Here is a 24873-nt window from a genome sequence, read left to right as displayed (position 1 = left end):
TCTACTGAATTTCTTTTTAACATAGCATCTTTCCAATGGAGCTTTAGTTAAGACCTCTGTTATGTTATAATAAGAGTCAATTGCATTTCTTTGGATACACTGCCATACATGGTCTTGTATGAACTAATATTTCTTTTCCTACAATTTCTGGGATGGGAGTGAGATTTTGACAGTACAGCAGAGTTATTACATGAGGACAAGAACTTGCATGGCATTTCTGCTTTATTTATATTTATTTCATTCTTTTATCAAAAGAATTCTAAAATTATCAACAAGAATTATATTTTCCATTATATGCTTTTCACGATTGTTACCTGAACACACTAATAATTCCAAGTAGTAGTGCTACAATGCTCTACTTAAATATCTGATTTATAAGGTGCAGCAGCTAATCATCCAAATGATGACTATTTCACTGGATTGATTATTTCATTTAATACAACCAGACCAATATAATTAATAAAACTGAATCATCGGTATTGCAAACTTTTGCAGAAAATAGATAACACTTAATGCATTCCTGAATTTTGCACATATTGACGTTAACACAAATTATCCTGACAGAACATGTGAAGCAATTATCTACTTTAATTTGTTTTCCCTTGATAACAATTTTCTAAAGTGATAATTACAATGTAGTGAACACAATCTGAAAGTTATTTTTCTCTTAAGGCTGCATTAGATAAAAAAGCTAGGATTCAGTGATGAAAAAAAAAAATTCATTTGGCAAATGAGCTATTCATTCAATTAAATGTAAATTAATTTCCAATATAACACCAAGAGAATAAAAACATGATCAGTTAACTCTTCTTCACTCTTGAAAAAATCTGTTGTACCTTATAATTATTGGGGAGGAGAATAATACTAAAATGGTACTGTTTTGGGTAAATGTCAATTCACAGGCATGTGTGTATGTGTTATGTATTATGCAACACTTTATAACTTCTGTGCCATGTACCAGTTTTATGGCAGTTCATAGTAAACAGCAAAACACTATAGAGAATAACAATTCAAGTTCATAAATTTATGTAATTTGTTTCTTTGACTAATCTTTACCTGCTTAATTTCCTTTAGCAAAAGGCAAACCAACACTTCAACAATAAAGTAAAAGAGGTGATTCGAATCTATTTACACATAAAACAAAAAACAGTTCTTGATCAGAAATTCCATGATCATGTCTTACACTTATCCTACTAGATATGCATATTTTCCCAAACAAGTGCACACATACACACACACACTTTGATTTCACTGTCATAGTAAATGGTAACAACTCTGCCGAAGAGGTGACAATTTCAAGTCCAGGAGTTAAGGATTTGCATTAGTGATATATAGTCATCAAGCCTCTCTATCAACTCCGGAAAATCCTTATAACATCATGAATGCTAGCACGACAAATGGGACACTGTCCTCCACCTTCTCCTTTCCAGTGATGGTTGGCACAAGTAAAACACATGCAAACATGTCCACATGTATAGAGTGCACTATCAGCCGGCTGGTCACAGCACACTACACACTCACTACTTGGCAAGTCAGCTGATTCTGTTGGAAGGAAAAAATTATTATTATTATAAATCCAATATTAATGATGTCGTTGCATGTTCAACTTGAATAAAAAATGATTAACCTTAACATCATTTACTTTGACAATAATCATTCACAATTAAATGTATGGCATCAGTATACAATTAGACAACATTCTAGCATTTGCAGAAATATACTTATAAATGGGTAAAAACATAGTGATTTATTACATGAAGTTAGTTTCCTACAATTAAATCCATGATAAAAACATAACAAGTAACAAAGTTAGAGCACACTGGGATTGCACATTCCATTAATATACTCAAACAGCAGTACAGAAGTTTACTCAGTGTTGTGACTTATACTTGCCAAAAAATTATTTTTCTGTTCTTATCCTTTACCCAAGCATGATAATACAGAAGTGTTGTACATAACTTCATGACTATGCTCCTTGTATCTATAGGAAGTCAACTTGACATGAAATTAAGACATAAACATGTATCCAAGAGGATAATCAGTTGCACTGAAAATATGAAAGCAACCATTTCAGACACAAGATAACTATCGATCATTGGTGATATAATAGGCAGCAATTCTAAAGGAAGCACATAAAATAGGTTCAATTTGTGGTGATAAGAGACGTGAAGAATGGAGACGCTAGAAGGAAGAATGTATCTGATTAGTTTACACATGAAACGTTATTAAGTTGGAGTTAGTGATAATTAAAATCTTATTTCTGGTAAAGAAACACAATCATGGTTTAAAATGTGATTGCAAAAATGCCTCCAAGCTTGCTTTTTTTGGGGGGGGGGGGGGAATAAATGTCCATATGACTTCTGTGAACGGAGCATATTTCAGACCAAAGGAATTTAAAGTCAATGCAGAGGAAATTGTTAGTACCCTACAGAAAGGTTCAAACACGGTACCTTTCCCCTGCATATAATGAAAATGTATGTATGATCCAGCAGCTCTCAAGACATATACACAAACATAAAATGGATTAACTTCCTCAAGACTATCAAAAATCTTGGCTCAATTTCAGTGGTTAATAGGGAGATGCAAAATTTTTCTTTGCATTTCCCTATTGACCAGTTTTTACAGAAGTTTTGATAGGTTCAAGATAAGCCAGAATTGCATAAGAGGTTAAATTATGGTCAAAACAGTAGGGCTTTTACAACAGTCAAATAGGTTGTAGGCTCAATGATGATTTGCATCATTGAAGCAATCTGTAACAGGACTGAATTACAGCACAATCCAGTCATGTTACAGACTGGGACGGGGGAGTTTAAGAGGATATATATTTATAATTAACCATTAAATATGCATAACATCATTTAACACAGGAATGAAGCTTACCTTTAAATGGCCTTTCTCACTTAAGTGATGAGCATACTTTAAACATGGCAAGAATCAATCATAGTAGCTGTTTGTTTCTGCTGTATCAGATGCTCAGCCATGTTTGGTCTGTAATTAGATGTTGGCTGGATATCTGTTTAGATACCAGAGTTTAATGTTCCTCTCAAACCCTAATGAGAATCCACCTAGGGTCTTTCCAACAGAAGAGCAAACATTGTGGAGTTCCTACAAATGAGCTACAATGGCCCCACTTTCATTGTAATTATTTTTATTAAAAAAAATGCTTCATTTAATGATAGACTGATGTGATGTTTCCCTGGCAACCACAGGCTCCACTTTTAATAACAGTGGTAAGTGCATGCAACTACTTGCAAATATTCAGCATTTTGGTTTAACTAGTTTTACCACAAATATTTTAAATTAGAAGAGGGGGGGGGGGGACAGGTAGCACCATCTGTGATAGTGGTAAAAAAAACTTTAGGCCGAGCACTACAAAGTAGGCTGGTAGTCTGTTAGTTTCGGTTTGTCCTTTCAGGTGTAAAGAGGCCTTGGAGTTGCTGAAGGACAAAAAAGTTCCACTGACATTAGCAACGGGTGTCAAATGAAATATTGAGTTTGTGCTCTTTTTCATTTTTTTACTGTCTGGTGATATTTTTGTGCAAAATATCACCAGACAGTACAATTTTAGCTAAAATTGTAAAAATTTTTTACAATTTTAGCCAAAAAAAAAAAAAAGTTTTTGAGAAATGCTAATTTTTTGAAATTTTTAGCTTCAATAATGGCTCTTCGCAATTCAAATGAGATTGTTTATTCTCTCCACGAGCATGAGCCTATTAATTATGGCAAGAGCGAGGTGTCCAAAGAAGAAGATGAACACTTAGAAACAGAAGAAGAAGAAGGCAATAATTTTTTCACCCGACAAAGAAAACTTCAAGTTACTCCAACTGTGGGACGAAGACCTTATATTCGAAGTAGAAATGGTCATAAGTGGTCTTCAAATGCTCCGGAAACACATGGTTGTCGATCATCAAATATTCAAATGCATTTTCTGTCTCCATCAGAAGATGCATTAAATATTCACTGTCCATTAGACGCATGGAGATTGCTTATAATGGACGATATTTTGAACATTGTTCTGCAAACTAATCAAAACATGCAATCTGTTGCAAGTAATGTAAATGATACATTTTGAATTGAATATTTTTATTAAATAAATCATGTAAATAAAATAAAAAAAATCATGCATTTATACCATTTTTTTACCTTTTTACGATTGCTGTAAAATTAGCAACTTTCAATTGCAAAAATAATTATTGTAATTTAAAGATACGATTTTGTCATTAATTTTCCGTTAATGTACATACATTTACCTACAAAACTAAAAAAAAAACCAAGGGTTTGGTCTGTTACAAGCAGAGATATTAATTTTTAAAATTTTTCAGTCTTTTTCTCGCTTTTCCAAAGCTTATTTGTTTAAACAATTATTTAAATAATTTTTTTGCTATTGTTATTGATTGTACCATGTTTTGGAATGTATTAACAATGTGCTCTCTGTGAACACCAGCTTAATTATTCAATAAAAACATCATTTAATAAGCCCGGACACAAAAGATATGATTTAAAAATAAAGGAGAGAAAACTAGCCCTTTTTTAGACATCCTGCTCTCCTTCTGATGCACTGACAACTTCCATTTATTGTAAACTAACCTTCACTGTCTGCTACACACACACAGGTATCCCTTGCTTAACGCAGGATTTGATTAACATGGCGAAATTAATTGCGACAAGAGTTTTGATTAACGAGCTCGCAGCTGATCTGAGAGATACGTGCAGAATGTTAAATATAAATATTCTTACATAATTCAGTGTATAGCTTGGAGGTCATGAGTAGCTGCGCACGCATATGTTACGAGTGATATTCCGCACTGTGTTTTGCTGTCAGTTTGGTTTAACACATGTTATGTAAAGATTTGTGATATTTGACAGTAAATTGTATCTGAGAGATACCGCAACCTCTAGTGCCAGTATAGTATTGGTTTAGTTATTTTTTTCTTTATTTCTTTGTTAAATAATTTCTAGATATTAACTGGAAATAAATAAACCATCATGTATTACTGAAATGGAGAGCTAACTCTTATTTATCATACATGTCCTCTAGGAGATGTGCTTGACATTATGGAAAATACTAAGGAAAGTGATCTGGAGCTTCCTCCACCTTTACTATGAGTTGCCCATAAGGCACTACTTATGCCTGCATCCGCTGAAACTTTTAGTTTTATATATTCGGCTATGAAATAATGTTGGATTCAATATCCACTTAATTTGTACCATCATGTATTTGCAGTGTTTTTTTCTTTGTTTTATTGCTTGTTTGCCGGGGTCTGGAGAGTCATTTTGCTTGTTATCGTAGAATTTATGCCGATAAGAAAAAAAAATCTAAAACTGTTCAAACAACTCTTGATAACTTCTTTAGATAAAAAAAATTGCAGTAAATAATGTAGGTACAAGTATTTATTAAACATTTACTTTGCATTCATTTTTTATCTTTTCTAAAAGAGTACCATATAAAACGAATTATGAACGAATTGTATTTTTTACCACTGATTATTAGATTTGATTAACGTGGTAACATCGAGGGACACCTGTATGTGTGTGTATATATATACACACACACACACACATATATATATATATATATATATATACACATATATATACATATACAGCAAGATTCGATATATCACAAAAAATAAGCATAATCGAAACTGCTAAATTGAGCTCACATTGTCTGCCTCAACTCTCAGGATCTCAAACTAGAACTAAACAACTCCGAGTGTATTATGCAACAGAATGGTTTTCCCCCACAGAAGATACAGCACATTTTTGACTCCTACAAGTTATAACATCCAGAACTGGTACAGAGAATCAAATTCTTTATGTTTTAGACATCTCTGAACAAACCTCAAATATCCTCAAGAAATACAACCATGTATCTAAATTTCTTTCCTATCAACAAACTCTTCCTGGTTATGTCACCAAGATTAATCACTAAGATTAAATTGATCTCCACTTTCTTTCCCTGGTGTGTATGTACCAAGTTCTGTAATTATCTTTTGTATATATTTCGTTTAATCCTTTATCCAAGTGTAAGCAATTGGTTGCATCTGAAGTATTTTCAGGACTGGGGCAACTCGTGGTAAAGGTGGTATAAGTTCTGATCACTTGCCTTAGTATCCCATAATGCAAAGCACATCTCCCTGCAGACATGTACAGGGTGTTCGGGATAAATTTGACAGTTTTGTAAGGAAAAAGAAAATCTTCTTTGTATCTATTAAATTTAATGAATTGACAAAAAACATTACAGGCAGAGTTAATTACAATACTATCAACAAGATTTACTCAAAATAACCACCATTAGCATCGATCACAGCTTCAATTCTGCTTCGGAACCTCGAACAAGCTGATGCTACAGTCTCCCTGGGAAGGGCCGCAAAAACTGTTTTAATTTTATCCATTAACTGGGCTTTTGTATTACTGGAAGTGCGATTGGTGTCTTTTTCAACTGCGCCCCATACAAAATAATCCATGGGGTTAAGGTCTGGGGAGTTTGGAGGCCAAACATTTGGACTGGTGAAGTCGTAGAAATTTTCAGACAACCATTTTTGACTTTTCCCAGAGGTGTGGCAAGGGGCCGAATCCTGCTGCCATACATACGGCCTACCATTGCCTACCCTTGTTATCCAGGGCTTGACTACAGTTAGCAACTCCACGAACAAAGCCCGAATTCCAATGCCAGGGTTCTTCAACACCTGTTCCTGCAGATTTGCGAGGAATTCTGCTGTACGAACGCAATCAGATCGTCTGCTAGGGATCTTTCTTCTTGCTACATCCTCGTAGTCACCATTGCAAGTCTCTAGTTCATGCCTGATTGTTTTTACTGTATTCAGGGAGCATTGGGCAGCAGTCGTAATATCCTTATTTTGATGGCGGGCACGAATCATCATGATACAAGTTATTCTCTTCCATGATTCAGGTGGGTTCCAGCTATCCATCCTTTCTGACATCTTGTATGTGAATGAAGAAGGGTCCAAACTTTTAAATGAAGAGAAGTGTGTGTTAATACATGTAACTTACGGAAAAATATAATTAATTATAAATATGTCAAATTTATCCCGAACACCCTGTATAATGCTATGCATTAAGGGAAGGGTCACTACCCAGACCGGTTTCGACTTTATTGAGGTATCGTCAATGGGAACCAGACCCAGAGGTGGTGATACTAAGGTGGAAGTAATGCAGAAATCATATCACCATATACCAGTTGCCAAAAGGTGTCAACACCTTATTAAATTCTCTGAATTATAGATAGTTGATGGAAGTTTTTTCACTTGGCTATGCTACCAATTATATATTGGTAGCATAGCCAATAATGACCTCTGCATTACTTCCACCTTAGTATCACCACCTCTGGGTCTGGCTCCCACTGACGATACCTCAATAAAGGTCGAAACCGGTCTGGGTAGTGACCCTTCCCTTAATGCATAGCATTATACATGTCTGCAGGGAGATGTGCTTTGCATTATGGGATACTAAGGCAAGAGATCAGAACTTATACCACCTTTATCACGAGTTGCCCCAGTCCTGAAAATACTTCAGATGCAAACTTCGTTTGCTTACACTTGGAATAAAGAATTAAACCAAATATAATTGGTAGCATAGCCAAGTGGAAAAATTTCCATCAATTATCACCTTTTACTTTGGACAGACTAGGTGTCTGTTGAAAAGTCTTGCTATCTACTGCCTTTTATTGTTAAATATATTTCATGATATTTTGTTTGTGCTACACACTCAATCCAATAACCTAGTGAAGAATCACAGAAAAAGAGACAAGCAATTGATCTTAAAACGAAGTTGCATGTTATGTTATAAAGCAACATGAAATTGGTAAGCCCGTCAACGTGATTTCACGACTTGGGATGGCCACATTCTACAGTGACGAAGCAACGACAAGGGCCTATCAGTGATATGGAAAGCTACTTGCATCATGGATAAAGGACCTGAACCAAAAGTGCATACCCATTAGCATTATAACCATTAAATCTTTAAATTATTTTTTAATCTTTAAATCTTTAACCATTAAATTAAATTAAAACTTTGTCAGAAGCCATTTCTGCCACTGAAGAAAATTATCACTTTCGTGCAATTCTGGTAAGCATTCAATATTTATCATGCTATTAAAAATATTGCTGTGGCTTGGGACAAAGTGACCTATCACTGTATGAGTGGTATACATTGAGAGGTCAATGTATGAGTAGCATATGGAAAAAGATTTTAAAAGGTTTGTGCATGATTTTGGAAGTTTTGAAAAAAATGAAGACCTTTGTAAATTGGGTGAAGAAATAGTGGGCCTAGCCATTGGTGCACCCAGGGAGGGACCCCTCAAAAAAGGAAAAAACATTAGAAAAATTTCCAAAAATCTTTTCCTAATTAAAATTCATTTTTTTTATTTATGTTGTGTCGTGTCTTCTATTTCTATGCTACTTATGAATTAGCAGTCACATAAGGTGGGAATACCCTATAGCTCTCGTGAATCCTGGCCGCTGTGAACGCAAGGCAAATGAAGTAATGCTCAGGTGCTACTTCATTTACCCGAGCTGGGCCAGAGATCACAGGTATCATGTATTGGCGATCACTGCAGATGCTCAGTCATAGTTCGTATGCAATGCATAGTGTGTATTCTCAATCGTCTACTCAACTCGCAACCCCCAAGATTAAATCTTAGTGCTCAGCCCTCTCCAAGATTAAATCCTGAGTGTGACACTGGGCCTAGCAAACAATTCAAATCTTGAAGTGAATGATGATGACACAGTTCAACTCATAGTAAGTGCCCCTGATGTTAGTGGCACAACGAAGAATTTGTCGAACTGGAGGAAGAACAAGAAAAGGAAGAGGGAAAAGAGAAACAAGAAGAGGTGGTTAAACAATTTACAGTGAAGGTTCTTGCAGAAATGTTCTCTGCAGTCAGCTATGTTCTCAAAATGGCTGAAGACATGGACCCCCAATGTTGAATGCTACTTATTAGTAGAAAGTAAAGTACATGATGTGTTTGCTTGCTATAAACATAAACAAATTTATGATGAAAAGAAGAAGAGCAATAAGCAAAGCACACTGGACAATTTAATAAATAAAAAAAAAAGGTTACACCAAAAGAGCCACAGCCTGGTCCTTCACATAGGGAAGGTGATGAAGATGTAATTGTGGAGGAAGATTTGGGTGATTAATCTCCTGTTTTATAGTGGCAGTAACGCACAGTACAGTTTCATAAGGTTTAAAAATTAAAATGACAGTATACTTATTATGATTAAGTCCCTAACCACTATATAACTCTGTTGATTTAATGTATCGACTTACATCCTGTCAGATGAAACGGAACACCGACATAAGTAGAGGAATGACTGTATTTAGTTTTATCTGTATTAATTTTAAGACGTTATTGCTAAATGAATTATTTAGTTTCAGCATAGCACAGTTAATCCTGTTTTCTAAATCCCCAAGGGTAATTTCATGTATATTAATGCCGTGTCATCAGCATACGATATCATTTTGCAAAAAGTTTGTACTCACACAGATCATTTACATATATTAAAAATAGAATAGGTTCTAGCACTGAAACCTGTGGTACTCTGTATTTATTATTTTTGTTGTGCCATTGAAGGTCCCATAGCTGATATATTGTTTTCTGTTATTTAAATAAGATTTGAACCAATCATTTTAACACCTCTAATGCCATATGTAGACATTTTCGAAAGGAGTAATCATGATGCACAGTCAAACGCTTTAGAAAAATGGCTGCCATATACAATTCTCTATTTATAGCGCTATATTTATACCGCTATAAATTGTTTTATGAACTCCAATAGTGCTTTTTCCATATTCAGTCATTTGGATCCAAACTCATACTGATTAGGTGCCTAAAAGGATATGGAATTTAGTTATTTATTTTTTTAAAGATATCAATAAACTTTGAGGCTGTAGATAATATTAATATGGGACTGTCATTTCTAATTTCATTTCTGTTACCGCCTTTAAATGATGGAAGAACTAAAGCAACCTGTAAGTGTTCTATAAATTTCCCATCTTCAAAATATTTATTTGTGTGTAAAGAACTTTAACTAGTTTAATTATAATATGCAGCTTTTGGACATTTATATTATCATAACTCATCCCCCCCCTTTTAAAATCAAAATACATTCTTCACTTCATCCTCATTTACTGCATATAGATACATTGAATATTTTATCCACAGTAGGTGATTCGCATACTTTGCCCTGTCTGTCAGATCAAAATCACTACTACAGTAGTTAGTAAAGAGTTTTTATTCACTTCAGTAAGAATAATGGTGACATCATTGCCCTCTCAGAATTCATTTTTTCTGTTTTTTATTGCCAATTATGATATTTACCAACTTCCATTCTTTACTTTTATCATTCACACAAAGAAAATTTTATTAGGAGATAGTTTTCTTTTGTTATTTGATTCTTAATGCATTTAACAAAATTTTTATAGGCATTTTCAAACATTAAATTGTAAGGTAAATTAAAGATGCCAAAAAAATAATATTCTTGATTTAATCCTTTATCCAAGTGTAAGCAAATAAAGTTCACTTCAACCTTGGTATCACTTCTGAGTCCAGCTCACACTGATGAGACCTCAACAAAGGTCGAAATCGGTATGAGTGACCCTTCCCATAATGCATAGCATTATACATCTCCATAAGGATATGTGCTTTGCATTATGGGATACCAAGGCAAGTGATGTGGAGTCATTAGCCTCTATATATGAGTCGCCCAATCGTCAAGTCACTTCATGTGCAAACTTTGCTTACTATTATTATTAAGAGAGACATCCAGAGAGTCAGAGACTCATCGAGGGAGGCCACATACTACACACACCAGTTATCATACTTATTGTTGAATTCATTCACACTGCTTGCTCTCACTTACACTTGGATAAAGGATTAAAACTAAGAATTACTGAAAAAGAGAGCCAAAAGGCTTCATTTCGGCAATGCAAAATTACTCAAATTAAGTGGATATTGAATCCAACAAGGATATTATCCAACATTTCATATTCGGCTCGGAAATAATGTTGGATTCAATATCCACTTAATTTGAGTAATTAAAACCAAGAATATTATTTCTTGGCATATTTAATTTATAGTATAACCCAGTGAAAAAACTTTCATCTAAATTGTAAGGATTCTTCCTATGTTTATTATATAACTTTTCTTTCATCCTAATATTTTTAGTTCATCAGTATTCCATTGTATGTGATGATATATATTGTGATTTGTTATCTGCATATTTAATTATTTTGATGAATTCCTCATATCACTGATTTACATTTAAGATATAATTGTGCAGTATTTGATAATTTCTTATACATTTCTCAAATGTACAGGGTTCCGCATTGGACCTCCCTAGTTTAAACTTGTTACTACTACTACTACTTAAGTGTATGGACCATGGTGTTGAAATCACCAAGTTTTTGTAAAAAAAAATTCTAGATGAAACTTGTAGAATCTTTGGAACATTTGAATAACCTAAACTTGACATATTTCTGCATTTTGATTTTTTACCATTCTTTGAAACTAGGGAGGTTCAATGTGGATACCCTGTATTATAATTTATGCTAGTTTCGATGTTTTCATTACTAGCACAGCTCATATCACTACTATTCAGTAGAGATAGAAGCAATAGTATAGAGTGACGATCTGTTATACTGCTAAAATAAATTGCAGAGCCTACCTCATAGGACATTTCTTATAAATATGTGATCAATACAACGTGAATTGTTTGCTTCTCTCATATTGCCATCTATATGAAGATAATATATTTTTATATCCTTCAGTTTTGCTCTTATTCTTATATAAATCCAAATTAATACCCACTAGTATAATATTCTTATGGTTCAACACCTTTAGGGTATTGTCAATTAAAAATATATCAACTGAGCCATCGTGAACACAGTATATAGCAAATATGAGTACATTCATTACTGTGTCATATTCAACACAGTTTCAGATTTTCAGTTTCATTCCAATTTATATGGATAACAGTATTTTTCTTAGTGTACAGTATTAATCCACCTGAACAGTTATAATCCTGACAGTCATGAAAAGTACTGTAATAAACAAGAGAATATCAGTCAATTTCAAGTTGCTTGATCCATATTTCACTTAATACTAGTATATCTATATATTGTTCTATTTCTGAGAAGAGCAACATCAAATTATCGAAATCTGACCTTAATGATGTAATATTTACCATGGTATGAGTTTGAAGTAGCAGGAAAGAACAATTGTGTTTCTCCAGTTCAGAAATATTAAGCATGTGCGAAGATGTCTGCATAAGTAAGGCATTACATAAGAATAAACATCAGCATGTTGTCCAAAACTGGGCTACACAGAAGTGAATATACACAAAAAATGTATGCAGGTAACTTATGTCTATACTCGAATGTCAGGAGTATCAAAAACAAGGGAAACAGACTGTTACCTTCATCAATACATTGAGCGCCTCACACTGCATGCATTAATATATCTGCTTTTGATAGCCAGTTCTCGCCATCAGGTATAAAGGGAACAGGTATTTTTAAGGATACACAGGATAGGAGAGGAGAAATGTGCTGCTAATGATAGTGAATGATTTGAGATCAGCCAGGGTAGAGAGCTATGACTGTAATACTAGTAACAATTTTCCATGTGGCAATTAGTCTGCTGGCCAGTTGGCTTGAGTAACCATCAATATCTGTTGGTTGGAGAGCAGATATTGATGGCTTGAGTAACCATCAATATCTGCTCTTCAACCAACAGGCTGTGAGTTAGAATCCTGAAAAGGGCATGATTGTCTTTAGGTGGGAGATGAATTTCATCATCTGTCAGACCACTGCTCCACTTATTGGAGGCTTGAAGTGACTTGAAAAAAAGTTGCATGTTTGGTCTCAAGAGCAAGGTTTCTGGATTCTGCAAAAAATAAATTAAAATACAAAAAAATATATAAAATTAATAAAATGGAAAAAGAAAATCCTTATTCTACCACTGCTGTACAAATATACTACTGGTTGATTACAAAATTTTGTTAGTGGGAACAACACACAAAAAAAAAAAAAAGATCAAATTACACAGGGATGTTATGGACCTAGTGGAATGGTTGGTAGTGATGACAAAATTCATTACCAAATAAACATGATGGGTATGAAACGAGTAATCATTATGGGCGACTTTAAATATCTGAACATTGATTGTATAGCAGTGGAATCTCATAAGAATGAAGCCAAATTTAGTGAGCTATTGTAGGCCAATTTCCTTCAGCAGCATGTGACAGAAGCTAATATGCTTGTGCTGCTGCATCGGTTGTTGCATAGAATAATTAGAACTGCATTCAGGGCTTAGGCAGAGGGTCCCGTTCGAGAAGTATATTACAGTCTCCATCAAAAGTCAGTGATACTGTGAATGAGCAACACAGAAGGTATAAAATTAATCTTAGAAGAGAATTTTACATAGGCACATGAAATGTTCGGAGTCTACAGATGGGTACTCTTGAGATTGTCTGTAAAGAGATGGATAGGTATAAAATTGACATCCTGGGAATTACAGAGACCAGATGGAATGGAGGTCACTTCAAAAGACAGTATGGTAAGCTATTTATTTACTCAGGTTGTGACTCAAAACATCACGGGGTAGCTGTGATACTGAAAACAGCTCAGGCAAGAAGCCTTCTTGGTTATAATCCCATTAAAGGATACTTTCTATTAGAATTAAGGCTCAGCCTACCAATATATCAATTGTGGTAGTTTATGCACCCCACACTCTCTTCTTCAGGTTTAGGCCTGAAGGAGAAAGTGAGGAATTCTATGAAAACTTACAAACTGTTTTGGACTGCCTACCAAGGAGAGACATACTTTACATCTTAGGGGACTTAAATGCAAAAGTGAGAAAGAGTATGAAAGTCAGGCCGGAGTGTGGCATGTTCGGTTTGGGTGAACATAACACCCGTGGTGAAAGATTGTTGGAATTCCCGTGCTAACAGATTAGTTATTACCAATACCTGCTTCCAGAAACATCCACGACGGGCCTATACTTGGAAATCTAACATTAATAGGTCAAGGCACCAGATTGATTATATCCTGGCTATCCAGCAGTGGAAGACGAGCATCTCTGATGTGCATACTTGTCCTGGAGCAGATTGTGGTACAGACCATCAGCTAGTAAGAGCTAAAGTAAGACTAAGACTCCGAAAACTTCCAGGTCAGGCACATCCCACTAGATTGGATGTTAGAGTAATTCCTTGTGGATTTACAGAAGAAACATCAACTCGGTTGGATGATTTTTTGAAGACCAATGAGGAGAACTCACCAGAAATGCTTTGGGAAGGAGTCAAGGTAATAATACAAGATACAGCAAAGAAGTATCTCGGCCCAATAAGAAGACCAAGAGACCCATGGATATCAGATTCAACATGGGAACTAATCAAAAGAAGGCGATCGGAAAAACAAAGAGACACAGGGACTGAAGAATACAAGAGATGATTACGTAGAGAGGTCAGAACAGCCATCAAGCATGACAAGGAAAAGTTCTATACTAATAAATGTAAAGAGATAGAGTTCCAGATGAGGAGGCACAATTATAAAAGGATGTTTTATTTAGTTCCTGACTTAAAGCACAACTTTAAGCCTAAATTGAATGTCATCAAAAACAGGAATGGAGCATTACTAACAGAAGAGTTGGAAATCAAAAACAGATAGAAAGAATACTGTATACAGCAGAGTGGATAAAGAAAATGTGGAGCCCTCTCACCAAGAAAAATTTGATTTGGAACCTCACCAGGAAAAATTTGATTTGGAACCTCCTCCACTTAGGCATCAAGTTGAAAGAGCAGTTAAGCAGCTTAACAGCAATAAGGCCCCGGGTGCAGATGAAATCCCAGCAGAGTTAATTAAAGCCAGAGGAGATGGAAGGATAAGAGTGTTTCATAGATTGATTATAAGGATATGGGAGACAGGCTCATGGCCTAGAGACTGGAAGAAGTCGGTTTTCATACCACTATATGAGAAAGGTGATATGAAGGCATGCAAGAACTATAGAACTATTAGTTTAATATCTCATGCAAGCAAAATTTTATTGAAGATCATGCTAAATAGGATTGAGGCCAAAGTTGAGGCAGAGATGCCCAAGGAACAAGCAGGTTTTAAGAAAGGTAAGGGCACCAGAGATCAGATCCTTTGCCTTAGACAGACTATAGAAAAATATAAAGAATTAGACTCCCTCTGGTAATGTGTTTCTTAGACTACTCTAAAGCTTTTGACTGTGTTCAGCATGTGAAACTGTGGGAAGTAATGAAAAGAATGGGTTTTCCTCAGCACACTATCAGGTTGATAGCCTACTTGTACAGGGAGCAAGAAGCCACAGTAAGAACAGGTGTTGGATTGACTTCAAGTTGGAAAAGGAATTAGGCAAGCATGTTTACTTTTTCCTCACTTGTTTAGTATATATGTGGAGGACATCATGCGTGAGGCATCGGATGAGATCAGTAAAGGAATTAGGATAGGAAATAGATTGATCAGTAATCTGAGGTATGCTGATAATACAGTACGCCTTTGTAATGACATGGAAGAACTAGGACTAATTCTTGACAAAGTTAACAAGATCAGTAACAACAGAGGACTTCAACTCAATTCTAGCAAGACAAAGATTATGGTTCTCAAAGGAAATACAAACAGAGAAGCTCTTGAGAAACAAGTGTACCTTAATGGAGAAAGAACTGAGGAAGTCAGCAAGTTTGAGTGCTGACTTCCTCAGTTCTTTCTCCATTAAGGAAGTCAGCAAGTTTGAGTGCCTGGGATCCATTATTAATGTGAAAAATTGCTGTTCAGAAGATGGTTCTTGTCTTGTAAGATGTCATCTCCTTCCAGGAGGTTGACTACCATGAGCTTCCACCATGTACGGTTTTTGTGCTTCTCTTTTGCATTCTTCATAGGACAAAAAGGTCCAGTCAATATTTCTCATCCAATCTGTTCTTTGTCTTCCTCTTCTTTTTTTTCCTTGTATCATTCCTTCTAGAAGTGTTTTTTGTAGGGATTCATACCTTAGTATGTGACCAAGGTAGGTGGTTTTCAACAGATTCCTATCTTCTCCAATCATCTCTCTCTAATATTTCTAAACTAGTTTTTTTGGCAGTCCATGGGATTCTAAGAATTCTTCTGAGGATCCACATCTCGATGGCTTTTAGTTTATTTTCGCAATATTTTGATATTGTCCAGATTTCTTCTCCATATAGCAGTGTTGACCATACGTAGCATTTGGACAGCCTAATTCTTGTTTTTGTGTGAATTTCCCTTGAGGTCAGAATGTTTTCATGTTAATGAAGTTTGATCTAGCAATTTCTATTTTTCTTAATATTTCCTTATCACACTTTCCATTCTCTGTAATTAGTTGACCCAAATATATATATAACTCTCTACTTGATCTAAAGTATTTCCTCTGATCTTAATACTTATATCGGGTATTTTCCTTTTTTCTCTTGTTTATCAGCATGGTTTCAGTTTTTTTGAAGTTGAAATTAAGTCCATATTTTTCACTCAGCTTCAGCGTCTCTTCTAGTAGGTTTTGAAGATCTTTTTTTATTTTCAGCTAGCAGTACTGTAGCATTTGCATATCTTAAGTTGTTTATATTCCTGCCTCCTGTGCTGACTCCTTTAAATTCTTCTAATTGCTGGAAGATATTTTCAGTATAGAGGTTAAACAATATAGGAGAAAGAATACAGCCTTTCTGACACCCTTCTTTACTGGGAATTCTTCCGAGATTTCTCCTGATATTTTTATTGAGGCAGTTTGCTCCCAATATAGATTTATCAGTAATCTGGTATCTTTACCATCTACTCTTAAATTTCTGATGCATTTGATTAGTTGTTCATGTTGCATATTGTCAAAGGCCTTTGTGTAGTCAATAAAACATAAGTAGACTTCTTTCTGCTTCTCCAGATATCTTTCTATAATAGTTCTAATGTTGAAGAGTCCTTCTCTAGTTCCTTAATTTGCTTGAAAACCAGATTGTGTTTCATTAATTTCCATTTTGATTTTATGTTTATTTCTTTCTAGGATGATATATAACATAATTTTTGCTATCTGAATGATTGTTCTGTACTCTTCACATTTGATTGTCTTCGATTTTTTTTAGGTATTGGTAGGAGTGCTTAAAATCTTTTGGCAGGTGTCCAGTTTCATATATTTTGTTACATATGTCAGTCAGTGATCTTAGCCTTATCGTCTAAAGCCTTTAGATATTCTGCCATAATTCCATCCATTCCTGGAGCTTTTCCTGGTCTCAGTTTCCTAATGGCATTTGTTACTTCCCAGGTAAGAATAGTAGGCCCTCCAAATCTTCTTGCATTGGCCTATCTATTCTATCATGATTATAGAGTTTCTTTGAATATTCTACCCATCTAGCCCTTATTTTGTCTTTCTTCATTAAGATGTTTCCACTGGTATCCTCAATGCAATGAGAGCCTATCCTTTTGCAAGATTTGCTAGTTAGCTCCCTAACTTTTTCACAATGTTCTCTGGTTTTGTGCTTTTTGTCCAGAAGTTCAATTTTCCTTGCATTTGTTGTTGAGCCATAGTTCTTTTGCAATCCTATATTTCCTGATCTCCTTATTTAAGTTCTTGTATTCAGGACAATTTTTGTGTTTGTTTCTTTCTTTCCTCCATCATTTTCAGTATCTTGTCATTCATCCAGGGTTTACTCGTTTTCTTCTCAAATTTGGGAATTGTTTTACTGCCTTTTTTTTAATGCTCTCTTAAAATTTCTGCCATCTATCCTCAATCTCATCTTTAGGGTAAGGATATTTGGTGGAATCAGGAACATTAACAGCAGTGGATTGTGCCAGTTCCTTTAAAAATTTATCTTGCATTTCTTGATTTTTAAGGGAGCCAAGATCACATTTTTTCTATGTTTATAGGTTTCATTGTTTTCTTTAATTTTATTGCTGCTTTAATGACCACAGGGTTGTGGTCTGATCCAATATCAGCTCCTGGGTATGCTTTGGCTTGTAAGATGTTATTCCGGAATCTTTTTTTTTTATCATTATATAGTCAATCTGGAAAAGTCCTACAGCTGTCTCCGGGACTTTTCCATGTGTAAAGTCTTCTAGGAGGGTGGCTAAATAAAGTATTTGCTATTACCAGATTGTTTTCTTTGCAGAACTGTATTAATCTTTCTCCTCTTGGACTTCTATGTCCCAGGCCCTGGTTTCCCATGCAGGAAGAGATCTTTTTTGAGCCTACTTTAGCATTTAGATCTCCCATAATGATAGTTATGTCATCTGATTAAGTGCATTTTGAATGCCTTCATAGAAACATTCTACATCTTCATCTGGATAATCAGAAGAAGATGCATATATTTGGGCAATAAAAATATTAAAAGTTGAGCTGCAAGTTTTAATGCAATTATCCAATCACTTATGGGCCAAAATCCAAGTAAGGATTGCGCAATCTTATTTTTTTAGTACAAATGCTACTATAATAGAAGAAGGTTAGGAATGTCTAAAACAACAGTCAGAGACCTGTCTAAAATCTGGAAGGATGGATCTATCTCCATGGGAACAAAGTTGAGGATTTTGGGTGCAGTTGTTTTTCCAACAGCGACTTATGGATGTGAGACTTGGAACCTAAAGAAGTCAGATAAGAAACGGATATCTGCTTTTGAGATGTGGTGTTATAGAAGGCTGTTGAGGATATCATATACTGATAGGCATACAAATGAATGGGTGTTAGAAAAGATCAGTAGAACTTTAAGACTCGTTAAGGATATTGATAGAAGAAAGTTAAAATATTTTGGACACATAGAAAGGATGGAAGGGGGGGACTTCTCAGAACAGTAATAGAAGGTAAAAGTTCCTGGAAAAAGAGGAAGGGGTAGACCATCAATGAGATGGATGGATGGTGTGTGTGTGTGTGTGTGTGGAGTGACTGATCTTCAGAGAGTTGAGGCCGCCAGAAAAGAAAACGACAGGACTACATGGCAAGGCCTGGTTGGCACATCACCGAGCATCAGAGTGACCATATGGCATCTGTAGATGCCCAGTGAACATATAGATAGAAATAACAATGGCCCACATACCAAATGCTTTGGTACATCACTGGCTGCTTTCATTCTCTCAGACGCAGTACCTCCACACATCACCTGATACCCAACAGTCAGCCACTATCCTATCCCCATCACAAGTTTATTTTAGACATTTGAGTTTATATAACAATCTTGCATGTGAATCCTGTTAAATGCTTTGACTAAGTCCAGCAGTATTGTGGTATAACCATTCTCTTTTCATAAACCCAAATTATTCTCTACAGTAAACAGCATATGTTTGTTATTTATATTTCTCAATGTTCATAAGTTGCTTATTCATATATGACATTACTCAATGCTTGTTACTTATTCATATTAAATATTTGAAATCCAGATATCTTGACAAGAATGCAATCCTCAATCCTAAATATTCACCACAATGCAAATCTAAGTTCACTAAAGAGTGTATACTGCCTTTCATTATAATAAGTCTCTTCTCAGAATTGTTCCATCATTTACTGAGGGCTCATCAGCAGGAAGCCAGACATTCAGAGACTTAATTTAATGATCTAACACTAAGAATAAAATTCATATGCAAAACTGAAAACAATTGTTTGCTATTTCCAATGAGAACCCCCCCCCCCCCCCCCCGAAAAAAAAAATAAATACTTCATTCAGCAGTATGGCATTATGTTTTGTTTACTATATATATATATATATATATGTATTGAGGAACATTGACTAGGCTGTTTTGATACATTTGTATAAAGAGAATTGAATGACTGAAACCGAGAATAATTGTAAGGTTTTAATGGTATAACACACTACTAGTTTCGGCTTTTGACAGCCTTCTTCAGGTGTCTTTTAAAAATGGGAAACAGCAATAAAAACACTGAAGTTTAAAAAACTGAGAAACACAGAAAAAAATTGCAGTACATAATTAACATGAAAACACGTTGTAGTTACATTTAAGTTATTCTTTCAATCGTGGCATTGTTTGGTGAGTGCGTGCTTGCAGTCTCTCGTGAACGCCAGTACTGAACAACAGCCGAACAAATGATATATATATACACATCTTAGCTACAACACCAAAATTCTGTAACTAACCAACTACTAAATCAAGTAAAAAATCTAAACAGAAGATTATTTTGTCATAATGGCTGTACACATGGAATCATTAAAAGGATAATTTAACTTCCACAACAGACCAGTAAAGAATATAGGGAGGAAGAAACAGTTTCACTATGATAATGTGACATCTGTAAAAGAAATTTCTGAGACATTGAAGTTATACTAGAAATATATTAATATACCAGCATAACATATATTTTGTCCTACCAAGGACCATATATCCTCTCATCCAGAACCATACAGATCCAAAGCTGCTTGTATAATATTAAAAAATTGCAACATAGAAAGAAAGTGATATAGCACACCATTAATAATCACCATAAAAATTCAATGCCAGCATCAATTAACTATCTTTAAACAAGAAGTACTTGCAGACTATTCAAAATTTTGGGTTCAAACATAAGGAAGCCCTCAATCAGGTAACATTAGATGGTCATTTCAGTTGGAAAGTTCAAAGAACTGAACTGTCAAACTAAAAATTTTTCAAGAAATGGGTGGGGGGAAGAGTACCCAGATTGTCAATATATCAATAATGCAAGTTTAAGACAAACGATCAATTCCTCTTCATCTGCACATATGTATATAATATATGTATTTATATTATACATATACATAAATCTTACCATCAGTTATAGCTCGAAGTACATCAGCTTTATCTGGAGGCAAGTTAACTTTTAGCTCTGGAGCTGAAGATCCATTTACAGGACTTGTCCTTCCTGATTCTTGATTTGTAATATTCTGTAGATTAGCTGATTCAGTCATGGAGCCTATAGCCAATGTAAAAAATTCCAGTGCTTAACATTTTGTAGTAAATGATTGTTTGAAAAATACTTTAAGATATTAAACAAAAAACACAAGATGTTTACAGTTAGGCTTCTTAAGAAATATACACTTTACAAAAAAAAAGTTGGTAAGTCAGTATATCAATCGCTAGCAGGAAACATCTCCTCTTAGCAATTCATATACTGACTTACAAAGAAAAAATTTAAAAACCGAAATGAGCTCGCGATGTCACTGATATAATATAATATATAATGAAAGTGACCACAGTGAAATAAATTACTAAACATATGAACACCTACTGTATTTCATACTGTTGAAAATTACATAGCACCTGTCATTTTTATTTATTTTTAATGAAGTGATATTTTGTTTCATACATTGTTTTCAATGAATTGTTTCAGTACATTAAAGAGTAACCACTTTTTTTTTTTTTTTGACCTTCCTCCGTAATAAGCTCCTTATAATTGTTCCCTATGAGGATAGATCGAGGGTGTGTGGACTGAAGAAGTTCGTTGATAGGCAAAAATGAGTGGATACGATAGAAACATAAGTTGCTTAAAGGTTTTTTTTATAGGATGCAGGGAAAATGTTCAGTAGTTGGCTTGAAGGAGCAGAACAAGAGGTCATCCCTAGAAGTTGAGTAAAAGTGTGGTTAGTAGGAATGTGAGGACTAGATTTTTCACTTGCAGAGTTGTGAATGAATAGAATGGGTTGTCAGAGTTAGTTGTTAATACTATGTCTGTTAATGGGTTCAAATAGAGGTATGATAGATTGTGTGGATAGTTTAGGTCTCCTGCAATGAGTCTTCAGATTCCATGAAGGCGTCCGTCAAATAATAACAACAACCACCTAGAATTTTTGGGTACACAACTGGGCGACGGAATAAAAGAATAAATATGCAATTCTATTCTGTTGATATATTACCAGGTAAATTTAAATATTTTTTTGAGAAATGAGTTAAAAGAACAGTATAAACATAAAATTTGAAAAACCTTGTATAATTAAGTTTATTTTTATTGCGTAGAATTATGAATTGTATAACGCATCAAGATAGGGGTGGGACAAAGGGATCATGTATACTAATGCCAGGAGTATTAGGAACAAGAAAGAAGAATTTTTGGCCTTGATTGGCTCTTCCTGGCCACAGGTTATTGGCATTAGTGAACCATGGCTGATGGAAGATGATATAGTTAGTGGGATAGAATGTGTAGATTATAGTGTGTTTAGGAGGGACAGAGAGAATAAAATGGGAGGAGGGGTGTTATTGATGATAGCTGATGAACTGCAGCCAAGGAGAATTGAAGTTGTATTGCAGGATATTGAGAGGAGCTCATTTGAGGCTATTTGGTGTGAAATTGAGCCTGGAAGAATAAAATATACAGTTGGGTGCTGCTATAGACCAGGTGATGGAATAGATGGTGGAGATAATATGCATAAACAAATTGATGAAATGAGTGGAAGGAGGGTAATTATTATGGGGGATTTCAACTATGGTAACATTGATTGGAAGGAGGAGAGGACACATGTGAGGAAGGAAATGGATTTTATTCAATTATTAAGGGATAACTATCTGAGACAGCATGTAATTGAAAATACTAGAGGTGTGAGAGTGCTTGACCTGGTAATAACATCTCACAATTTGACTGTAAAGAATATGACCATGTTGCCACCTATTAGTGAGAGTGATCATAAGGTCTTGACCTGGGAGGTGGCTAAAGGTGTGGAATTTTTGATTAAGACAGGGTATATGTGGAATTACCGTGCTGGCAAGTTTGACAAGCTTAGGAGATTGCCTGGATCAGTACCATGGCATGTACAACTGCAAGGGCTGGACGTCGATAGAGCATGGAAAGTGGTCAAGGAGCATTTACAGGAGGTTATGGCTGATTGTATACCTAGGGTTCGAATATTAAACAAGTAGGGGTTAAATGGATGAATAACACCATTAAGCTTGAGCTGCAAAAAAAAGAAACAACTGTAGAGGGAATTTAAAGAAAAGGGTGACCTGCAGGCACTTGAACGGTATAAAGTGCAGGCCAGAAGGGTAACGAGTGTGGTAAAAACAGCAAAAGTGGATTATGAAAGGAAACTTGCTATGCAAGCAAAAGAGAATCCCAAACAGTTCTTTCAATATGCTGCAAGCAAGAAAAAAACTGTACATGGCAAAATGATTTTAAGGAATGACGATAGTAAGGTCACGGAACTAGTCGATATAGTGGAGTTACTGAGTGCGCACTTTGCAAAAGTATATCATCCAGGTGGTGACATTGAAAAAATGAAGGAACCATTAGTTTATATGGGAATTGTGATGAATGAAGTGGAGGTGAATAGTCTATTAGAGAACCTTAATGTGAATACATCTATGGGATTGGATGGTATACCAGCACGGGTCTTGCGTGAAGCGGCTAAGGAATTATCAGTGCCCTTGACCATGTTGTTTAATCTTAGTCTCGGGTCTGGTTTGGTCCCGAGGGCATGGAAGGAGGGGAAAATAGTTTCACTGCATAAAGGAGGAGCCAAGACTATGGTGGCAAATTACCGACCGATCAGCATATCAGGAGTCATCGTCAAGGTCTTGGAGAAAGTAGTCAAGGGAAAAATACAGGAATGGATTGATGAAAATGATTGCTGGACCTGGCAAAAGTGTTTGACAGGATACCACATGGAATTCTAATCCGTAAACTACAACATATGGGAATGGATATAGGGTTGGTGAGATGGATAGGTGGGTGGTTGAGGGAGAGATATCAAAGAGTAGTTTATTCAGGAGTAGAGTCCAAAAGACGGCCTGTGACTAGTGGTGTGCCGCAGGGTTCTGTTCTTGGACCACTGCTGTTTAATCTGTTCATTAACGATATAGGGAAGGATCTAAGTGGAACAGTTCATTTGTTCGCTGATGATGCAAAGTTGGGTAGGGCGATAGTGAATGCAGAAGATGTCAAAGTCTTGCAGGATGACTTAGATTGATTGGAGATCTGGGCTAAGGAGAATGGATGTCAATTTAATGTGACAAAATGTAAGGTGAAAATTTTGGGGTGAAAAGATTGACAGCAGTATACAACACATTGGTGTAACTGTACTCCAAGAGATTGATGAGGCCAGGGACTTGGGAGTGTTGGTGGATAGGGAGATGAAGTTTACATTGCAAAAGTAGCTAAATCAGCTCATCAACTCACTTGGTTGTTGAAAAATACCTTGACGAGCAGAGACAAGCAAGTTATTGTACCTCTGTACCGAGCCCTGATGAGACCTCATCTCGACTACTGTGCCCAGATTTGGTCACCTCGGTTCCTTCTTGATGGGAAGGACGTGGAGAGGATCCAGAGGCGAGTGACTAAGATGATAGCAGGTCTATGGAATAAACCATATGAGAACAGGTTGAAGATTTGTGGGTTGCAGAAACTAGTTGATAGGCGGAAAAGGGGAGATATGATTGAGACATTCAAATTGCTAAAAGGATTCTACAGGATTAATTCAGAGGATATTTTTGAGATCAGGACTGGTGGTGGGAGAACATGGGGATACCTATGGAAGCTGGGCAAGAGTGTGGTTAGCAAGGGTGTTAGAGCTGGGTTCTTTACTTTTAGAGTGGTAAACGAGTGGAATAAGCTGGCAGAGTCTGTTGTGGTGCTATGACAGTGAGCGAGTTCAAGGCAAGGTATGATAGATACCGTGAGAATGTCGAATAGTTGTAGCCAATAATAATGTTGAAATTTTCCATGCAAAAAATGAGTCAGCTAGTTAATAAATATTTATATTATATATTTTCGTTTATATCATATATCAGAATTTGTAGGATCATTTAAGAAAGAGATGGTTAAAAAGAGTGGACCGAAAATGATTTAAAAATGAAAAGGTATAATTGCACAATATTAAAATAAAGAAAAAATACAGTTTTTTAATTCATTTAGTAATGTTATTTTGTAATTTACAAACATAATTTGTAGTAACCTAA

The 24873-nt window shown here is 35.4% G+C and overlaps 1 protein-coding gene across 2 annotated transcripts in view; it reads right to left on the bottom strand.

Moving 5' to 3' along the window:
- Window positions 1–1019: 1019 nt before the first annotated feature.
- The window catches only part of LOC150106481 (protein neuralized-like), a 174262-nt gene continuing 150408 nt past the window's right edge, over window positions 1020–24873 (bottom strand). For both annotated transcript variants that reach the window (XM_090393147.1, XM_090393148.1), the window contains exons 6-7: window positions 20759–20902; window positions 1020–1542 (exon numbers count right to left, since the gene is read on the bottom strand). In XM_090393147.1, coding sequence (XP_090249273.1) covers window positions 1352–1542; window positions 20759–20902 — 335 coding nt within the window. In that variant the 3' untranslated portion in view covers window positions 1020–1351. The remainder of the gene's footprint in view (window positions 1543–20758; window positions 20903–24873) is intronic.

This window comes from Typopeltis vanoorti, chromosome 5 (assembly GCF_054136105.1).
Source record: "Typopeltis vanoorti isolate ZY-2024b chromosome 5, IOZ_Tvanoo_1.0, whole genome shotgun sequence".
NCBI classification, from domain to species: Eukaryota; Metazoa; Arthropoda; class Arachnida; order Uropygi; family Thelyphonidae; genus Typopeltis; species Typopeltis vanoorti.
Note: the sequence above shows the minus strand (reverse complement) of the source record. Positions and strands in the feature narration are given on the sequence as shown.